At 42.4% G+C, this 15,278-nt stretch overlaps 1 protein-coding gene across 1 annotated transcript; it reads left to right on the top strand.

Moving 5' to 3' along the window:
* Nucleotides 1-242: 242 nt before the first annotated feature.
* LOC138996929 (metalloproteinase inhibitor 1-like) lies at nucleotides 243-1,980 on the top strand. The gene is made up of 6 exons (XM_070398209.1): nucleotides 243-258; nucleotides 474-596; nucleotides 771-844; nucleotides 996-1,110; nucleotides 1,387-1,508; nucleotides 1,786-1,980. Exons 1-6 carry the CDS (start codon nucleotides 243-245, stop codon nucleotides 1,957-1,959), a joined length of 624 nt encoding a protein of 207 aa, XP_070254310.1. The 3' UTR covers nucleotides 1,960-1,980.
* Nucleotides 1,981-15,278: the final 13,298 nt, after the last annotated feature.

Genomic DNA, 15,278 nt, shown 5'->3' with positions numbered 1-15,278 from the left:
GTGTTCTGTAGAAGCAGTGGTATACCTTGGACCAACCTGACAGAGGTAAGACATTTTAAAATATATTTTTATTGATTTCAGAAAGAAAGGGAGAAGGAGATAGAAACATCCATGATGAGAGAGAATCATTGACAGGCTGTCTCCTGCCTCCTGGGGACTGAGCCTCCAAACAGGGCATGTGGCCTGACCGGGAATCAAATCATGACCTCCTGATTCATAGGGTGAACCTCAACCACTGAGCCATGCCAGCCAGGACAGGTAAGACATTTTAGACATGAGTCACCAACTTCATGCATGTGGTCCACAAGATTGTTGGGGGGCTGGACTCTATCTTTCTAGGTCTCTAGACATTAGAGAGGTAGACAGTCCTCCAAAGCCAGCTCAGTTTCTATCTGTAGGTAGATGTGGGCGGCTAAACAACCCATATGGGCTAGAAAAAGTTCATGATTTAACACATGCTCTGTGTTCCCCAGGACCCACCATGGATCCCTCAGTCCTGCTGGCCTTACCCTTGCTCCTGGCTCTGTCCACACCTTGCAGTGCTTGTCAATGTAAACTTCAGCACCCTCAGACATATTTCTGCACGTCAGACATTGGTGAGTCTAGGGAGATGCCAGGGAAGCCTGCATCAAGAAGGTCTCACCATGGGGTGGAGAAATGCAGAGGTGGGGGAGCTCTGTAGATCTGAACAATGTCTCCAGGAGACTCAGGATGGAAAATCTTAAATCAATGAACCTATGGGCTCCTGACCTATTTCTTCCTCCTCCCAGTCTTACTTGTGCAGATACTAGGGCCAGGAGAAAACACTTTCCAAAAACGAAGTTTCAAAGTCAACACCATTAAGGTAAACCCAATACCTCTTTCCTTCTTAACCCCTTCTTTCAAAATAAACTAGACTTTCCAAACTGCTTGGGCAGAGGGATTTCAATGGTGTCTGGAGCCTAGCATCTTCAAGGAAAACTAAGGTCTTAGCCTCTCTTTCTCCCCCATCACAGATCCTCAAGGGTCCCAAACCCCTCCCACTAATCAGTAATATCTACACCCCTCTTCGTTGGAATGACTGTGGATATCGGGGGACATTTCCTAAACAATCACAGTTACTTATTGCAGGTGAGCACCCCATCCTCATGTAGCCCCTCATGACCACTGTATTTCCGCAACCCCAGTTCCATGGAGGACCAGGGACCTCTTGTTCATAATCTGACAGATGCATCCTAGGAAAATGCCGGACCATTTTAAAATCATCCATGATTTGTGGATCACTGTACCAGCCTCTGGGTTTCCAGACTCTCTGGGGATAACTACCTTAGGGCCTTAGCATGTCCTTCCCAGGGGGCATCCATGCATGCTGTGCTGACCCCAGGCCATGCTCTCTGATCACCGTAGGCTTCCTGAGGGCCGGAAGAGTGAACTTCACGAAGTGCCATATGGTGTATCTCTGGAACCTGCTCACCAGAGAGCAGAAAATAGGTTTCCAGATGGCATACCCAACAGGCTGCAAATGTCACGTGAGTAGCCTCCTATGTATATTTCCTCTGCAGCCCAGGTTCTGGTCATTGTTCCTAGATCTTCCTCCCTGTCATCTCCCTCTTTGGGTGACCTTGGCCTCCTTCCCCGCTTCCTTCTTGTTCCCTGTCCCCTCTCATTGTCCCCTTTAGCTTCTCCCTGGATTCAGACTCCTCCCCCACCCCTCCACCCCTTCACCCTTGTATTTTTAGGATGGGGTGTGCGAACAAGAGGTGGGAAGGGAATGAGAGTAAATCCTGTATCTCCCTCCACCTGTAGATTCAACCCTGCCACCTCTGCTCACTTGGCTGCCCTGAAGCTGATCTCACAGATTGTGTGTGGAAACAAACAAATTGTCAATATCAATCATGGAACGGAAACCACTCCTTAAACTCCATGTGTGTCCCCTCCACAGCTGGTCGCTGTGAATGGACTAACCTCTCTAACGTCTAAGCCTAGGCTGCAGCAACTGTTCCAAGCACTACTCCTCGGGTTCTGGCCTAGGCTTTAATATTCTATTGCTCGATCTGGCCACTGTTAACAGAACTGGGTTGTACACCTAAGTTTTGCTTACTATTCTGTAAGCAGTGTATGTATTAGTAAAATTTATAAAAAATAAATCCCAGACTGAGACTGTGACAGCTTTTCCTTTATTACCTCAGTTCTTCAATCAGATTTCATTTCCATTCATCCAGCAACAGCTCGCCTGACCCTAATCCTTCTCATTCCACAGTTCCTGCATCTCCTCATCCTACCAAAAGCAAGAGTTCAGGGCCCAGGCAAAGGGATAAACCAGAAAGACGAGGGTCAGACTCCACCTGACATGCCCTCACTTCCCCTGATGATTGGCAGAATCAAAACCCACCAGGTGAAAGAGAAAGGACGTTCCTTGTTCCCACAGAATCAAGACTGCTTTGCAAATATAAAAATCATTCCTTGTCATCTTAAGGTCCTGAGTGTAAAACATTACACTTTTAAACTTTTATAAGAACACAAAGGGGAATAATCTTAGGATATCAAATCACAAAAGGCAAAAAAAATGAAAGAAAATAGACAAATTTGACTATTTTAAAATAAAACATCTTTCCAAGAATAAAATACCATAAACACTGTAAAAATATAAGATGTAGACATAAGTTGGAATTATAGAGTATTTACCCCTTATGTGAGGTCTGGTTAGTAAATGTTTTTGGGTACTGACTGAAGTTTTCCTTTGAACATAATCAACTTAAAAATTTTCCAGAGTTCTTTCAAAACTAGTCCCTTCTCTCTTTATTATATTTAGTTCTGTTTCTTTTTTTCTCACCAGAGGATACTTTTCCATTAATTTTTAGAGAGTGGAAGAGAGAGGGAAAGACACAGAGAAACATCAATGTGAGAGAAACTCATTGATTGGTTGCCTCCTGCACTCTCCCTGACCAGGGCCCCTGCGACCAAGATACATGCCCTTGACAGAAATCGAACCCGGGACCCTTCAGTCCACAGCCGACACTCTATACACTGGCATGGAATCTGTGTGGGCCTTATTTGAGTTATTTCAAAATGACTGTTTGCGGAGTGTAGACAGGTGCTTGGTTCAGTAAATTATATTTGAATACAAGGCAGGAGCAATATTACACCTGTGTGATTGTAAGATTGTGAGGAAGCAGTGACCTGCTATCTCTACGGGAGTCTCTCTGGGGGTGCAGCAAACAAAGCAAAGATTAGCACATCTTGTTATGCCCTTTCCCATGTAGATAATAGAAAAAAAATTGCAGCAGGAGATGAGGGACTGGAAGACAGTTCTGTGAGCAGAGAAGGAGCATGGAGCAGAGGGAGGAACAGAAGGACAGGAGGTAGAGCAAACAGTAGAAAGTAGGAGCAGGGAGAAAAGATAGAGAAAAGGGAAGATCAGGGGGCTCATCAAACGGGAAAAAGGAGGCAAAAACAGTGATAAAACAATGAGAGAAAGAGAAGGAGAAGGGAAGAGGGAGAGGGAGCGAGGTTCGGTGGGAAGGAGTAAGCAACAGGCTCTGGGCTGAAAGCACAGCTGCTGGGTCACTCATAGAAAGACCTTCTAACCTGTCGCTGTCAGGATGCCGTCTTTCCCTCCTGGCTGCACTCTTTTCTATAGTTCATCTACATCTATTCAGTTTTAATTTATTGTTACTCAGGACTGCTCAGGAGGACAGACGTCAGCACACTGTGTGAACACTCTGTGGTTTACATGAGTCCAGCCTCCGGATCCCCTGGGCATGGTCCCAAATCAGCCATGGATGGGTAGTCCTGGGAGCACAATGTCCCAGGTTACTAAGGAGCTACAATTACTGTGTTTCTGGTTCGTTGGCTAAAATGGAGGGTTCCCATGCAGGGGTCAGAGAAGGCAAAGGGCTGGGAGGGAGGGTGAGCTCGTGGGGAGAGAGGAGTGGGGAGAAGTTGGCAGGGTTACTTTGGTAATATGATCTAGAGCTGCATTTTCCTGTTGACATGGCCAAGCCCTAGAATAAAGAAATCACGGTTGAGAGGGTGGAAAGAGACCCCCTGTGTTTAGGTATCAACATGCCACTTATGTGCCTCCAGCCAAGTCTCAAAACAACAAAATATGCAGCCCCACTGCACCCACACCCAAGACCCCCCACTCAACCCCCAGAGCAAGAATTCTCACCCCTTATAGATACATGGGGAGACACCATAGTGAGGGACTCACCACCTACCAGACTCACCAACTTCCAGGTAAACAATCCAGTGGTGTAATTGCACAAGAACAGGCCTGCCCACCCCTGCACATCTGTCAGGAGGATGCAAAGACCACCAGGAGGGTGGGAGCCAGGTGGGTACAAGGGGGACAAGGAAGGATTTAGGAAGAGACTTTCTTATAGTTCCTCTTGATATAACATTATAATAGTGACAGAATGTGGGTAAATAATATTAGTGCTTTGTGCTAAGTATTCCTGTAATCACTGTGAGAAACCCAAAGATTAACTAAATGGAACCTGGACTCAAGGTGCTTGGGTTAAAATCCAAGTTGTATTAATTCCTGGCTGTAGTACCTCAGGGCAGGTCGGTCAATAGCTCTTTGCATCAGATTCCTCAACTGTGACGTGTAAATAATTACAGAACTTCTCTTACAGAATTACTGCCAAGATTAAATATTTAATACATGGAACACACTTGAAATATTACCTGAAGTCAAGTAAGCACTCAATAAATTTGGATTTGTATAGTATACCCTATGGTTAGTAGTTATTACTAATACTTTAGCAATAATGAGCACTGCTTTAACAAACCTCACAATACCCATAAAAATATGGATTTATGCCCTAATTTTCAAGTATCTTTTCATTATTAATTGCAGTATCAATTTCAATTATACTTTAATGTGAAAGAAAAAAATAGTATCAATGATGCAGTATAACTATCTCAATTTCATAGAGATTAAGAGGGAACAAGATTCACCAGGATAGTATTAATCATGGTTTTAATGCTATGTTGATGCAAATAAACAAGGTACTGAAATCACCCCAGGTCATAAAGGAAAACCAGAGAGAATGCCAATATTTTAACACAACTTCGTTGGCCCTGAAATGTCCTGCATGAAAGAGTTCTGTAGGATGTCACAAAATTTCTCAGAGATTAATCACCTCAATCATTATCCCACATTGTCCTTCAAAGTTGGCATGAATTTTCTTGGACATAGTCATGCTCCTTCATTCTCACCCCACACTGGCCACTCACCAGGGTGAGGCCATAATCTAATCTCTCCCCATCCTCTGAGAATGCCCAAGTCCAGGCAGGCATGTAGCTGGATCTTACTTGTGGATCAGGGACCGGTAGCCATGCCTCCTAATATACTCCAACATAAAACATAAAATCTTGTTAGGCCATATGCCCTGACTGTAACCACACACTCAAGCTTTTACCTCAGGACGAGGTCACAAATAGGTCAAGGATCAGTTGCTTGTCCTCAAACCTGTTTCCAGGGTCTTTTGGTGCCACCAATGAATTCACTCAACCTCCCACTCCTTCCCCACATAAGCAAAGGGGATAAGTGCATTGTATACTGTGGTGATGGTTTAATTAGATGTGTGAGTGCAGTGTGAATTGATGTTTATTTTAATATATATTCAGGTACTTAGATGCAGAAATAATTATAGGCATGTTTCTATAAAAAGTTATCAGATATGTACACATATGTATTAATCAATTATTTGTTTTCTGTTCTGTCCTGTGAGCAGACCTAATAGCAATGAGCACACCTAGGGCCCAGATCGCAGTTTCTAAACATCATTATCCTTTAAAAGAAACTAGAGCCCTTTGTAGAAAGGGCTGTGGCAGGTAAAACACAAAATGACATTAGGTTGTAAGTGACAGAAAAGAAGCTCAAAGTCACTTAAGCATAAGAGGAGGTATTCATGGGCTCTCATAACTGGTTCGTACAGAACTGCCCTCTGGCTTCTGGCCTGGTTTGACTCCAAAACTCGGGACCTTCCAGGCTTTTAGTCTGTTTCTCGACCTCACAGCTCTGTTTAACTCTTCCGGCATCATTCCTCAGAGAGCCTCCCACCTGCCAGTTCCGCAAGCCCACTGAGAAGGCAGCCTTTTCTCTTCTCAAGCAGAAAAAAATTCCACAAACTCTCGCTGGGTCACGTGCCCTTCACCAACCAATCGCCATGCTCAGGGCTCGCTACTCTGCTTAGACTGGCTTGGCCAGGCCTTCTTTTTATTTTTCTATTTTTGAGAGAGAGAGAGAGATTTGTTGTTCCACTTATTTATGTATTCATTGGTTACTTCTTGTATGTGCCCTGACCAGAGATCCAAACCACAACCTTGGCCTATAGGGACAACGTTCTAACCAACTGAGATACCCAGCTAGGGCCCACCCAGGCCTTCTGCTCCGTCCAGGGAAGGGTGGAGCCCAGTGGTTCAGGGACCAAAGGGGCCATATAGGAGAGGGAGGAAAAGTTCTCAAGGGAGAGTGTTCTCTGACCAGAAAGACTGATCATATGGCAATCACCCGAAAGAGTCCAGCACTGGATCAGCATGGAGCCTCACACACCATCCGCCACCCTCTACTGTGCTGAGCAAGGTCTATACAAAGCAGAGTTGTGAAGAGAAGCTTCTCTGGCACAGCCTCGTTGGTCTGTACCCTCAGTGTGGTGCCCCCTTCCACTGACCTGCGGACAGGCTCCCAGGAGCCACGTGCATCATGTGTGAGGGTGCTGGTGCTGAGCTTTACGCTGGGCCACCAGAGGGACACATCAGGTTGGAAGGAGTAGATGATGCTTTGCCTGCGGGGGAGGGAGAAGATGGACTGAGTTGGTCCCTGGCAGCAGCTGGGATGACTTAAACTCTCCACTGCACTCGAGAAGGTCAGGTAACATGCAGCCGGCAGGACAGTCCTGCTTTACCACATTCTGCTAATGTCAGCATTGTCACAATGCTCTCTTAAGAATGTGTGCTCTTTACTTGGAGTGACACAGTTGAAACTCTTTCCCAGATCTAGTAATGAGAAGATTTGAACAGGTGTCACAGAGTCAAGAGAACAATTTGAATTCATAAAGTCCAGCAATGCGACCATCAAGCACCATATTGTCAATTGCATGTAGTGTGAATGCACACGAAATGGTCCTGCTCGTTTTTCTATTGTATAGCTTGAGCAAATTACTTGAATTCTCTGGGCATCAGTGTACTTCTTAGTAAAAAGTGTGAGATATCCATCACTTCATAGGTATTAATGAAGATTAAACTTGCCAATATAAAGTGTGTAGTACAGTGCCAAGCACATAGTCAGTGCTGAATAAATATCCACTCTTACTATTATTACAAAAAGTAATAGGGCTACCTCCACCAACTTAATTTTAGAAGCAGATGAACTCTTTGCTTGTCCCAAAACATTACATACACCTTTCTGGCCATTACAGATTCATCACTTTGAATTGCCAAATCTCCACGGTATTGCAGAAAACTCCGGTAAGGAACATGAAATACCATAATCAGGCCTTTCATAAAATAGTTTTCAACGCAGATTATGTCTTCCTAATGGGTTTTAATGAAGAGAAAGATGAGATTGACCACAAGACTCTTCAGACAGGTACAGATTTGGTTAAATGGCATGGGAGTGGGATAGGCTGTGTTATAAACGTTGGGCTGAGAAGAGAAAGACTCGATGGAAAATATTCTAATATCACAACAATCTCCAATTCTCAGTATTTACCAGGCAGGTGAGCTGGTCTCCTCAGAAAAACTGTATAGACTCTCAGAGCTTCTTAATCTTTGGAGTAGGTGTCTACCTATCAAAATCATGGATTTTTCTGCCATCTACTGGTCATTTTTGAGAAGGACAGCAGTCTTTGTGTGATTGCCTGCGGGGGAGGGAGAAGATGTCTCTCTTTTGTGGCCCACCTGGGGCCTTGCCACAAACCTCACTGGAGCTGTGGGGTGTGGGATTGGGTTTGTGGAATAAGTGACAGGGGTTTGGGGGTTCATGGTGGTGGTACATGGAGACAGTGATGAGCTTGTGTGGAGTCAGTGATGAATGTCCATAGGTTCAGTAGTAAGGGCTCTGTGAGTCAGGGAGTGGGGCTGAGGGCTGAGTGATTGAAAGGCTGCAGAATCAGAAATCGGTTTCTCCAGAGTTGGCAAAGGGATCTCTAGAAGTACTTTCTAGAATTGGAGACTGACATATCTGACATGTGGAATCTATTTTGTCTGTAGGACAAGTGATGTTTAGACAGGGTGCCGGGAGTCTTGAGGCTCAAGGATACGAAGTCTTATGCTAGTAGGCGGGGTTTCTGTGATAGTGATGGGAGTCTGAGCCTGCTGATGTATCAGCTCTGAATATAGTGATGGGGTCTCTGGGGTCAGTATGGGAGGCTATAGGATCAGTAGGTGGGTGATGGAGAGCCTTTGCTGCCAGAATGATGTCCACGGGACCAGTGGTTCTGGGTTTTAGGAAGCAAATAGGGGTCTGTAGGCTTAAAGAATGGGGCACATAGTTTCAGTAATGGACTGTCTATGGACTTTTCAATCCTGTCCAGACCAGTCATTTCATGCAGGCTGCCTGCCGGAAGCAGGCATACACATGACTGCTGCGATTACTATCCAATAGGGGCAATACCTTGAGACTGACTCAGGTCTGAGATGTCAGCACTCGTCATTCCTAAATGCCTCAGACCTGAAAGAGGGGTTTTTATGGAAGAAAACCTACCACAAAAAAATAAGTGCCCTTCCCATCAAATCAGATCAAGGGTGCATTCATTATCTGCACCTGATATCTCTGGTGATGTTATCCTTGATCGGCACTGTGAAGACCTTTTTATGTTCCCTTTCCATACCCTGTCACTTGGAAGTGAGTCACAGTTCTGGCTCACACTCCAGGGGAGGGAAAGTAATTGGAATTAATTCACATTGTCCCATAAAGAAGATCTGCCCCTTTCCCCATATCTATTTATTTGTTCAATTATTCATCTATATTATTATGGACTCGTGGATATTTATTTTGTGTCTTGGGTTATAATGCAGCACTAATATTATTTATGTATTTTCTTAAATTGTTCCAGCTTTGCCCATTGAGAGCAATTTCATGTTGGCTTCCGTGCCCATTTGCAAAGCCCATCTTTTTTAAAATCGGAGAATGGTATTTAAAAACCAATATCTGGAAGAGTAATGTCAGCAAAATGGCAGCGTAGGCAGCTCCAAGCTTTCATCTCCCCGCAGACACATCAAAACAAGCAGAAAATGTCAGGACCAATTTTATCAGAACTCTGCAAAACAATCAACAACTTACGGCAGCCAAGCAAATGCTGAATCAAGGGAAAATGTGACTTCAAAACTGTAGACAATTTCCGTGGTGATTTTACTCGCCCTTGTTCCACCCCCTCCCTGGCATGCAGTGGTTTTAAAGCAGTGGCCACACACATTGCTAGAGAGGCATCTGGTCCCTGAGTCAGGGAGGAAGAGAGCAGACATTACAGCGTGTGTCTGTTCAAACCTGTCCGGGGGCGGGGGGGGGGGGGGGGGGGGGGGTGTCTGAAAGACTGATACAAGTTGTTCAATCTCTGTTTCAATTAACTTGGAAGTCAGCAGAAGGATAGCAGGTCAGAAAAGTGACAGACATTGTTCAAAATCACTACAAGGCATACTAACAACGCTCAGGTGCCTGGAGCAAATAATAAATGACTGGGTCTTACACAGTTTACCCACTTAACATGCCTACCTCGATGGCTCTATGTTTCCTACTCTTACTGTCTGCCATAGCAATTCTGGCATTTCTCCACCAAGTACAGTGGGGCCATGACTTACCAGTGTCCCGACTAACGAGTTTTTTGAGATCCCAGCTGTCTCTCTCGACTGATTTTTTGCATTGAGATGATAGAGTAATTTGAGTTAACGAGCTCGGTCTCGGAACGAATTAAACTCGTAAGTCAAGGCCGCACTGTACTTTAGTCATTCCACATCTCCAGGAACCATCCTAGAGACATGTTCACACCATCTGATGAAGTCCCTGCTATGGTGTTAAATCCTGTATTCCCCCCCACCACCACCACCACACCCCATTCAAATCTAATCTTCAATACCACTTACCCAGAAACCCCAGATTCTGGTCCCATGACCACTCCCTGGTTCTTGCAATACATGACATCACATACTGCCAACACATTGAGATATTGTCCTATTTTACTAGCAGGCTCAACGTATCCTGGCTGGGTTATACTATGACTTTTTCCTAGTTATTAACTTAGTGGGAAGCCCTTAGTGGGAAGGCTCAGCATTAGGAAGTAATTCAATAGGATGTGACAGAGTGCAGCATCAAGCAGGGAAAATGCAAAATGATTCTGGGGGTCATCTGGTGCCATAAATCAAGGATGTACATTTTTTCCAGCTTTAATTTCTTAAGTCCAGCCTACAATGAAAGAAGAGGGAAGTGGCCCTAGCCGGCTTGGCGCAGCAGACCTGCAGACTGCAGGGTCCCGAGTTCAATTCTGGATAGAAAAATGTCCTCGGGTAAGGATTAACAAAAACAAAAACAAAAAAGAAGAAGGAAGTGAAATCCTGGAGGGGTATCTATGTGTTATTTGGAATTCTTTTGTAGGAAAGATTTTCCTCTTTTCATTTATTTCTTAAATGAAAAGAGGAAATTTTTTAAATTGTATATTATTAAATTCTTTGGCATGACTGTTTGGTACCTATATACACTTTGAAATGATTACCTCAGTCAAGCTAAAGGAACACATCTATTATCTCACAGAGTTGACTTTTTTTCTTCTTTTCATGCTGAGAACACATCTACTCTCTTAGCAAATTTCAAGTATACATACAGTATGGTTAACTATAGTCACCATGCTGTACATTAGATCCCTAGAATGTATTCATCTTATAACTGAAAGCAGTTCCCTTTACCCAACCTCTTCTCATTTTCCCCACCACAGGTGACCATGATCTAGAAAAATGTAGAGCACAATTTTTAAATTAATAATTATTATAGAAATACCAAGACATAAGAGCAGATCGAAAAGAGCTCACAAAGGCTAAAGCTAGAATAATTTGTCCAAAATATCTGATACTACAGAACTATACTCTAAAAGAATAAAAAGCATATGCATAAGCAGGTGGATGTAAATAAAAGATTGAATAAAGAAATAAATGAAAAGAGGCAAATCTTTCCTACAAAAGAATTCCAAATAACACATAGATACCCCTCCAGGATTTCACTTCCTTCTTCTTTTTTGTTTTTGTTTTTGTTAATCCTTACCCGAGGACATTTTTCTATCCAGAATTGAACTCAGGACCCTGCAGTCTGCAGGCCTGCTGCGCCAAGCCGGCTAGGGCCACTTCCCTCTTCTTTCATTGCAGGCTGGACTTAAGAAATTCTACAAAAGACCTGTCCTCTTCAAAACTCTCAAGTTTATGAAAAACTAGAGAAGACTGAAAACTGTCATGTGTTATGAAGACTCAATGTAATCTGTTATCCAGAATTAGATCAGGGAAGTGAAAAAGGATATGGGTGTCAAGACAGATTAAGCACAAATAAAGTTTAAAGTTTAGCTCACAGTATTGTTACCAATATTAATGTTGCAGTTTTGACAAATGTATCATGGTTATGTATGATGTTAATTTTGGCCCTAGCCAGTTTGGCTCAGTGGATAGAGCATCAGCCTGCAAACTGAAGGGTCCTGGGTTCAATTCAATCAAGGGCACATGTCCGGGTTGCATGCTCAATCAATGATTCTCTCTCATCATTGATGTTTCTATCTCTCTCCCTCTCTCTTCCTCCCTGAAATATATATATATATATATATATAAAAACGATGTTAACTTTGGGGAAACTGGATGAAAGGTATACAGGAACTCTCCATACTAAATTTCCGACTTTTCTGTAAATCTAAAATTATTCCAAAACTAAAAGTTTGTTTAAAAAGTTGAAATGTAAAAATAAAATTGTAAGAAGTCCTAAAAGGAATAAACAAAATAAAGCAAAGGAGTCCGAGGGCAGGTGGAGTTGTGACTCTTCTAAAGGAAACTCTTCTAAAGGGTTCCTATTCATTTGTGAACCCTTCATCAGGCCTTATTTCCCAAATGGATATGCTCAAGAGATGAAAATAAAATGCAGTTAACTGTTTATCCTCCAAGGAGCTTGAGAGCCCTACAGAAATTTTGTGGAGTATCTCAGCTAAGACCTCCAAGGGGCAACACTTTAGAACAGTGGCCTAGACTAGGTGATTCTTGTCCACAGGAACTAGGTGTAGATATCTTTATGTTTAAACTATTTTGAGTTTGTTGAACTTCTTTTTTTTAAATATATTTTTATTGATTTCAGAAAAGAAAGAAGAGGAAGAGAGAGATAGAAACATCAATAATGAGAGAGAATCATTGATCGGCTGCTTCCTATTCGCCCTACACTGAGGATCAAGCCCACAACCTGGGCATATGCCTGACTAGGAATCAAACCATGACCTCCTGGTTCATAGGTCTCTGCTCAACCATTGAGTCATGCCTGCCGGCCGGGGCTTTGTTGCACTTTTTAAGTACAGATATTACATCTTTCTTTCAAATTTGAGGAGTTTTCAGCTATTAATTTTTTCTGCCTCTTTCTCTCTCTTCTCTTTCTGGGACTAATATTGCATTTTTTAAATTGGAGTATAATTGACATGTAATATTATATTAGTTTCAGTGTACATAATGATTCAACATTTTTATACACTGCAAAATGATCACCACAAAATCTAGTTACCTTTCATCACCATACAAAGTTATAGCATTTTTTTTCTTGTGATGAGAACTTTTAAGAGGGTGGAAAGGTAGAGATCAATGGGGGGGAAAAGGAGACTCATATAATACTTTAAACAATAAAGAATTTTAAAAAAGATTTACTCTCTTAGCAATCTTTAAATATGCAATGCAATATTATTGACTATAGTCACCATGCTGTGTATTACATCCCATGACTCATTTTTTAATTGGAAGTTTGTACCTCTTCATCCATTCGCCCACACCCAATCTCCTTCCCCATGTTGCATGTTTAATGGTTTCCTAAGGATCTTATTAGCATTCATTCATTTTTTTACATTCTTTTATATTTCTGTTCATCAATTGGGAAATCTCCACTGATCTATCTTCAGTTTTATCTTCTCCCTTTTTTCCTTCCTTCCACTAGCTCAGATCTGCTTTTGAACCTCTCTAATAAATTACCCATATCAATTACTGTAGTTTTAAAACTCCAGATATTCTTATTGGTTCATATTTACAATATCAATTTATTTACTCATATTGCTTATTTTATGAGTCATGCAATTGCATTTTTAAATTCTTTAGATATGGTTTCTATTTGTGTTTTTTTTTTTATTTTTTCCCCATCACTATTTATCCCCCCCTACACTTTTCCACCTCCACTCTCCCCATTTACCCACAATCACCCACTGTTGTCCATGTGGTTTCTATTAGTTTTAAAAACATATTTATAATACCTGTTTTGAAGTCCTTTCCTGCTAAATCCAACATCTTAGCCCCCTCAGAGAGCATTTCTATCAGCAAGTGTTTTTTCCCCGGTGTATACATGCACACTTTCCTATTTCTTTGCCTGCAATATTGAAAAATTGGCATTGTAGATCATATACCAACTTTGGATTCTGTTCCCACCTTGTGGATCGTTGTGGTTGCTAGATTTCTGTTGGTTTATTTGTTTAGTGACTTAGCTGGATTAATTCTGTAGAGTATTAGAATCAGTGTGTGTGTGACTGCTGTCACCTTGTTGCCTAGAGCTTGGAATTCCATCCCTATATCCTTGTTACCTCCCTACATTGTCCCTATCCCAACTAGAGAATATGGGGAGCTTTATGGAAAAGATGAAGCAAGAGAAAGAGATTCACTAAATTTGTATATAATGTCCTGGCAAACCTCTAAGAGAAGCATGTATGAAAATGACCAGAACCAACACAGGCAAAAGGTTTGAGAACTGAACTACAGCATTGAGTACCAGACCGGTTTCAAAATTGACGCAAGTGAGGGAGACCAGAACTGCACTGCAAAGGCTTTGGAAGCTAAATTCATAGCTGAGCTACAGCCCCACCAACAGTAGGCCAGAGTGCATGTTACCAACCAACACAGGTTGACCACTTACTAAAATGGAAGCATGTCATATAATACCCAAAATGTCTGAGGTACAGTATAAAATAGCATAATTGTGTTGTTGTTTTCTTGTAGACCCACAGTTTTGCCTTGTTGGTGTTCCCAGCTAGAAATCTTCCACTCAGTAATTTCTGCTGCGTATATTGTTTCCATTTGTTATGGTTGAGAAAGGTGTGTGGGAATGGAAGGCAGAGCCTGGGAATCGCTTCAGTGTGTGCAGATATCCACAGAAAAGAACCCATTGTGTTTTACAAATAGTCCATTGCAGAGACTCAGAGCACCCTGAGGCAGGTGTAGAAGTGCGCATGGCTGGCCACTCCTGGGAGTGCAGTAGGCTGAGTGACTCATGAAGAATCATGTGCACAGATGGGGACCTTTTGTCCTGGGAAGATGGGTGTGATCCACTTTTTAGAAACACATGCCAAGGAACAGGGGTGGGAATCTGGAGAGTGGTCACTTTACCCTAGGTGAGGGATTTCTCCTGAGATGTCCACTTTCAGACGTAAACACAATTATCCTCCTTCGAAGTCATATAAATGAATTCAAATACCCCCTCAGTTAACTTGATCCTCTGTAATTAAAGGCAGGTGTGTGACATGGGCGTAAGGAGTATGGCAGTGTTTTTCATCAGCTCAAGTGGCTATAATAAAATAGCACAAACCAATTTATTTCTGGAAAGTCCAAAATCAAAGTGGCAGTAGACTGGTATCCGGTGAGGACACACTTCCCGGTTTGCAGACCACTGCCTTGCTGCTGTATCCTCACGGGAATGAGGGAAAGAGAAAGCAAGCTCTCTGGGCCCTTCTTCTAACACCACCAATCCCCTCGGGTGCACCCACCCTTATGACCTTCTGAACCTATTTACCTCCCAAAGTCCCCATCTTATTAGGATAATATCATGTTTCCTCAAAAATTTATGGTAGAATATTCATCACAATTACACTAAAATGTAGACTTTTTTTAGGTTTCCAATCAACGATCATAGTATAATCCCAATTTATTGAGATCTTCTTAGTTTCTTTCAGAAAAATCTTATAGTAACCTGGATATAGGTCTTGTGCATATGTTGCTCACATTCCCACTAACTGTTTTTTGTTAGATATGTGATATTTTTCCCCCCAATCTGTGGCTTTTCATTCTTTTAGAAGTGCCTTGCAAAGAGCATACTT

Source organism: Myotis yumanensis, unplaced genomic scaffold, assembly GCF_028538775.1.
Source record: "Myotis yumanensis isolate MYYU_CA2020_CCGP unplaced genomic scaffold, mMyoYum1.0.hap1 SCAF_18, whole genome shotgun sequence".
Classification (NCBI taxonomy): domain Eukaryota; kingdom Metazoa; phylum Chordata; class Mammalia; order Chiroptera; family Vespertilionidae; genus Myotis; species Myotis yumanensis.
The sequence above is the reverse complement of the archived record's forward strand: the minus strand, read 5'-3'. Positions and strand labels throughout refer to the sequence as shown.

Bases quoted from the DNA above. Each gene is read 5' to 3' on its own strand.
- LOC138996929 (XM_070398209.1), top strand. The intron at 597-770 runs GTGAGTCTAGGG...TCCTCCTCCCAG, and splicing joins TTTCTGCACGTCAGACATTG to TCTTACTTGTGCAGATACTA. The intron at 1,111-1,386 runs GTGAGCACCCCA...TGATCACCGTAG, and splicing joins ATCACAGTTACTTATTGCAG to GCTTCCTGAGGGCCGGAAGA.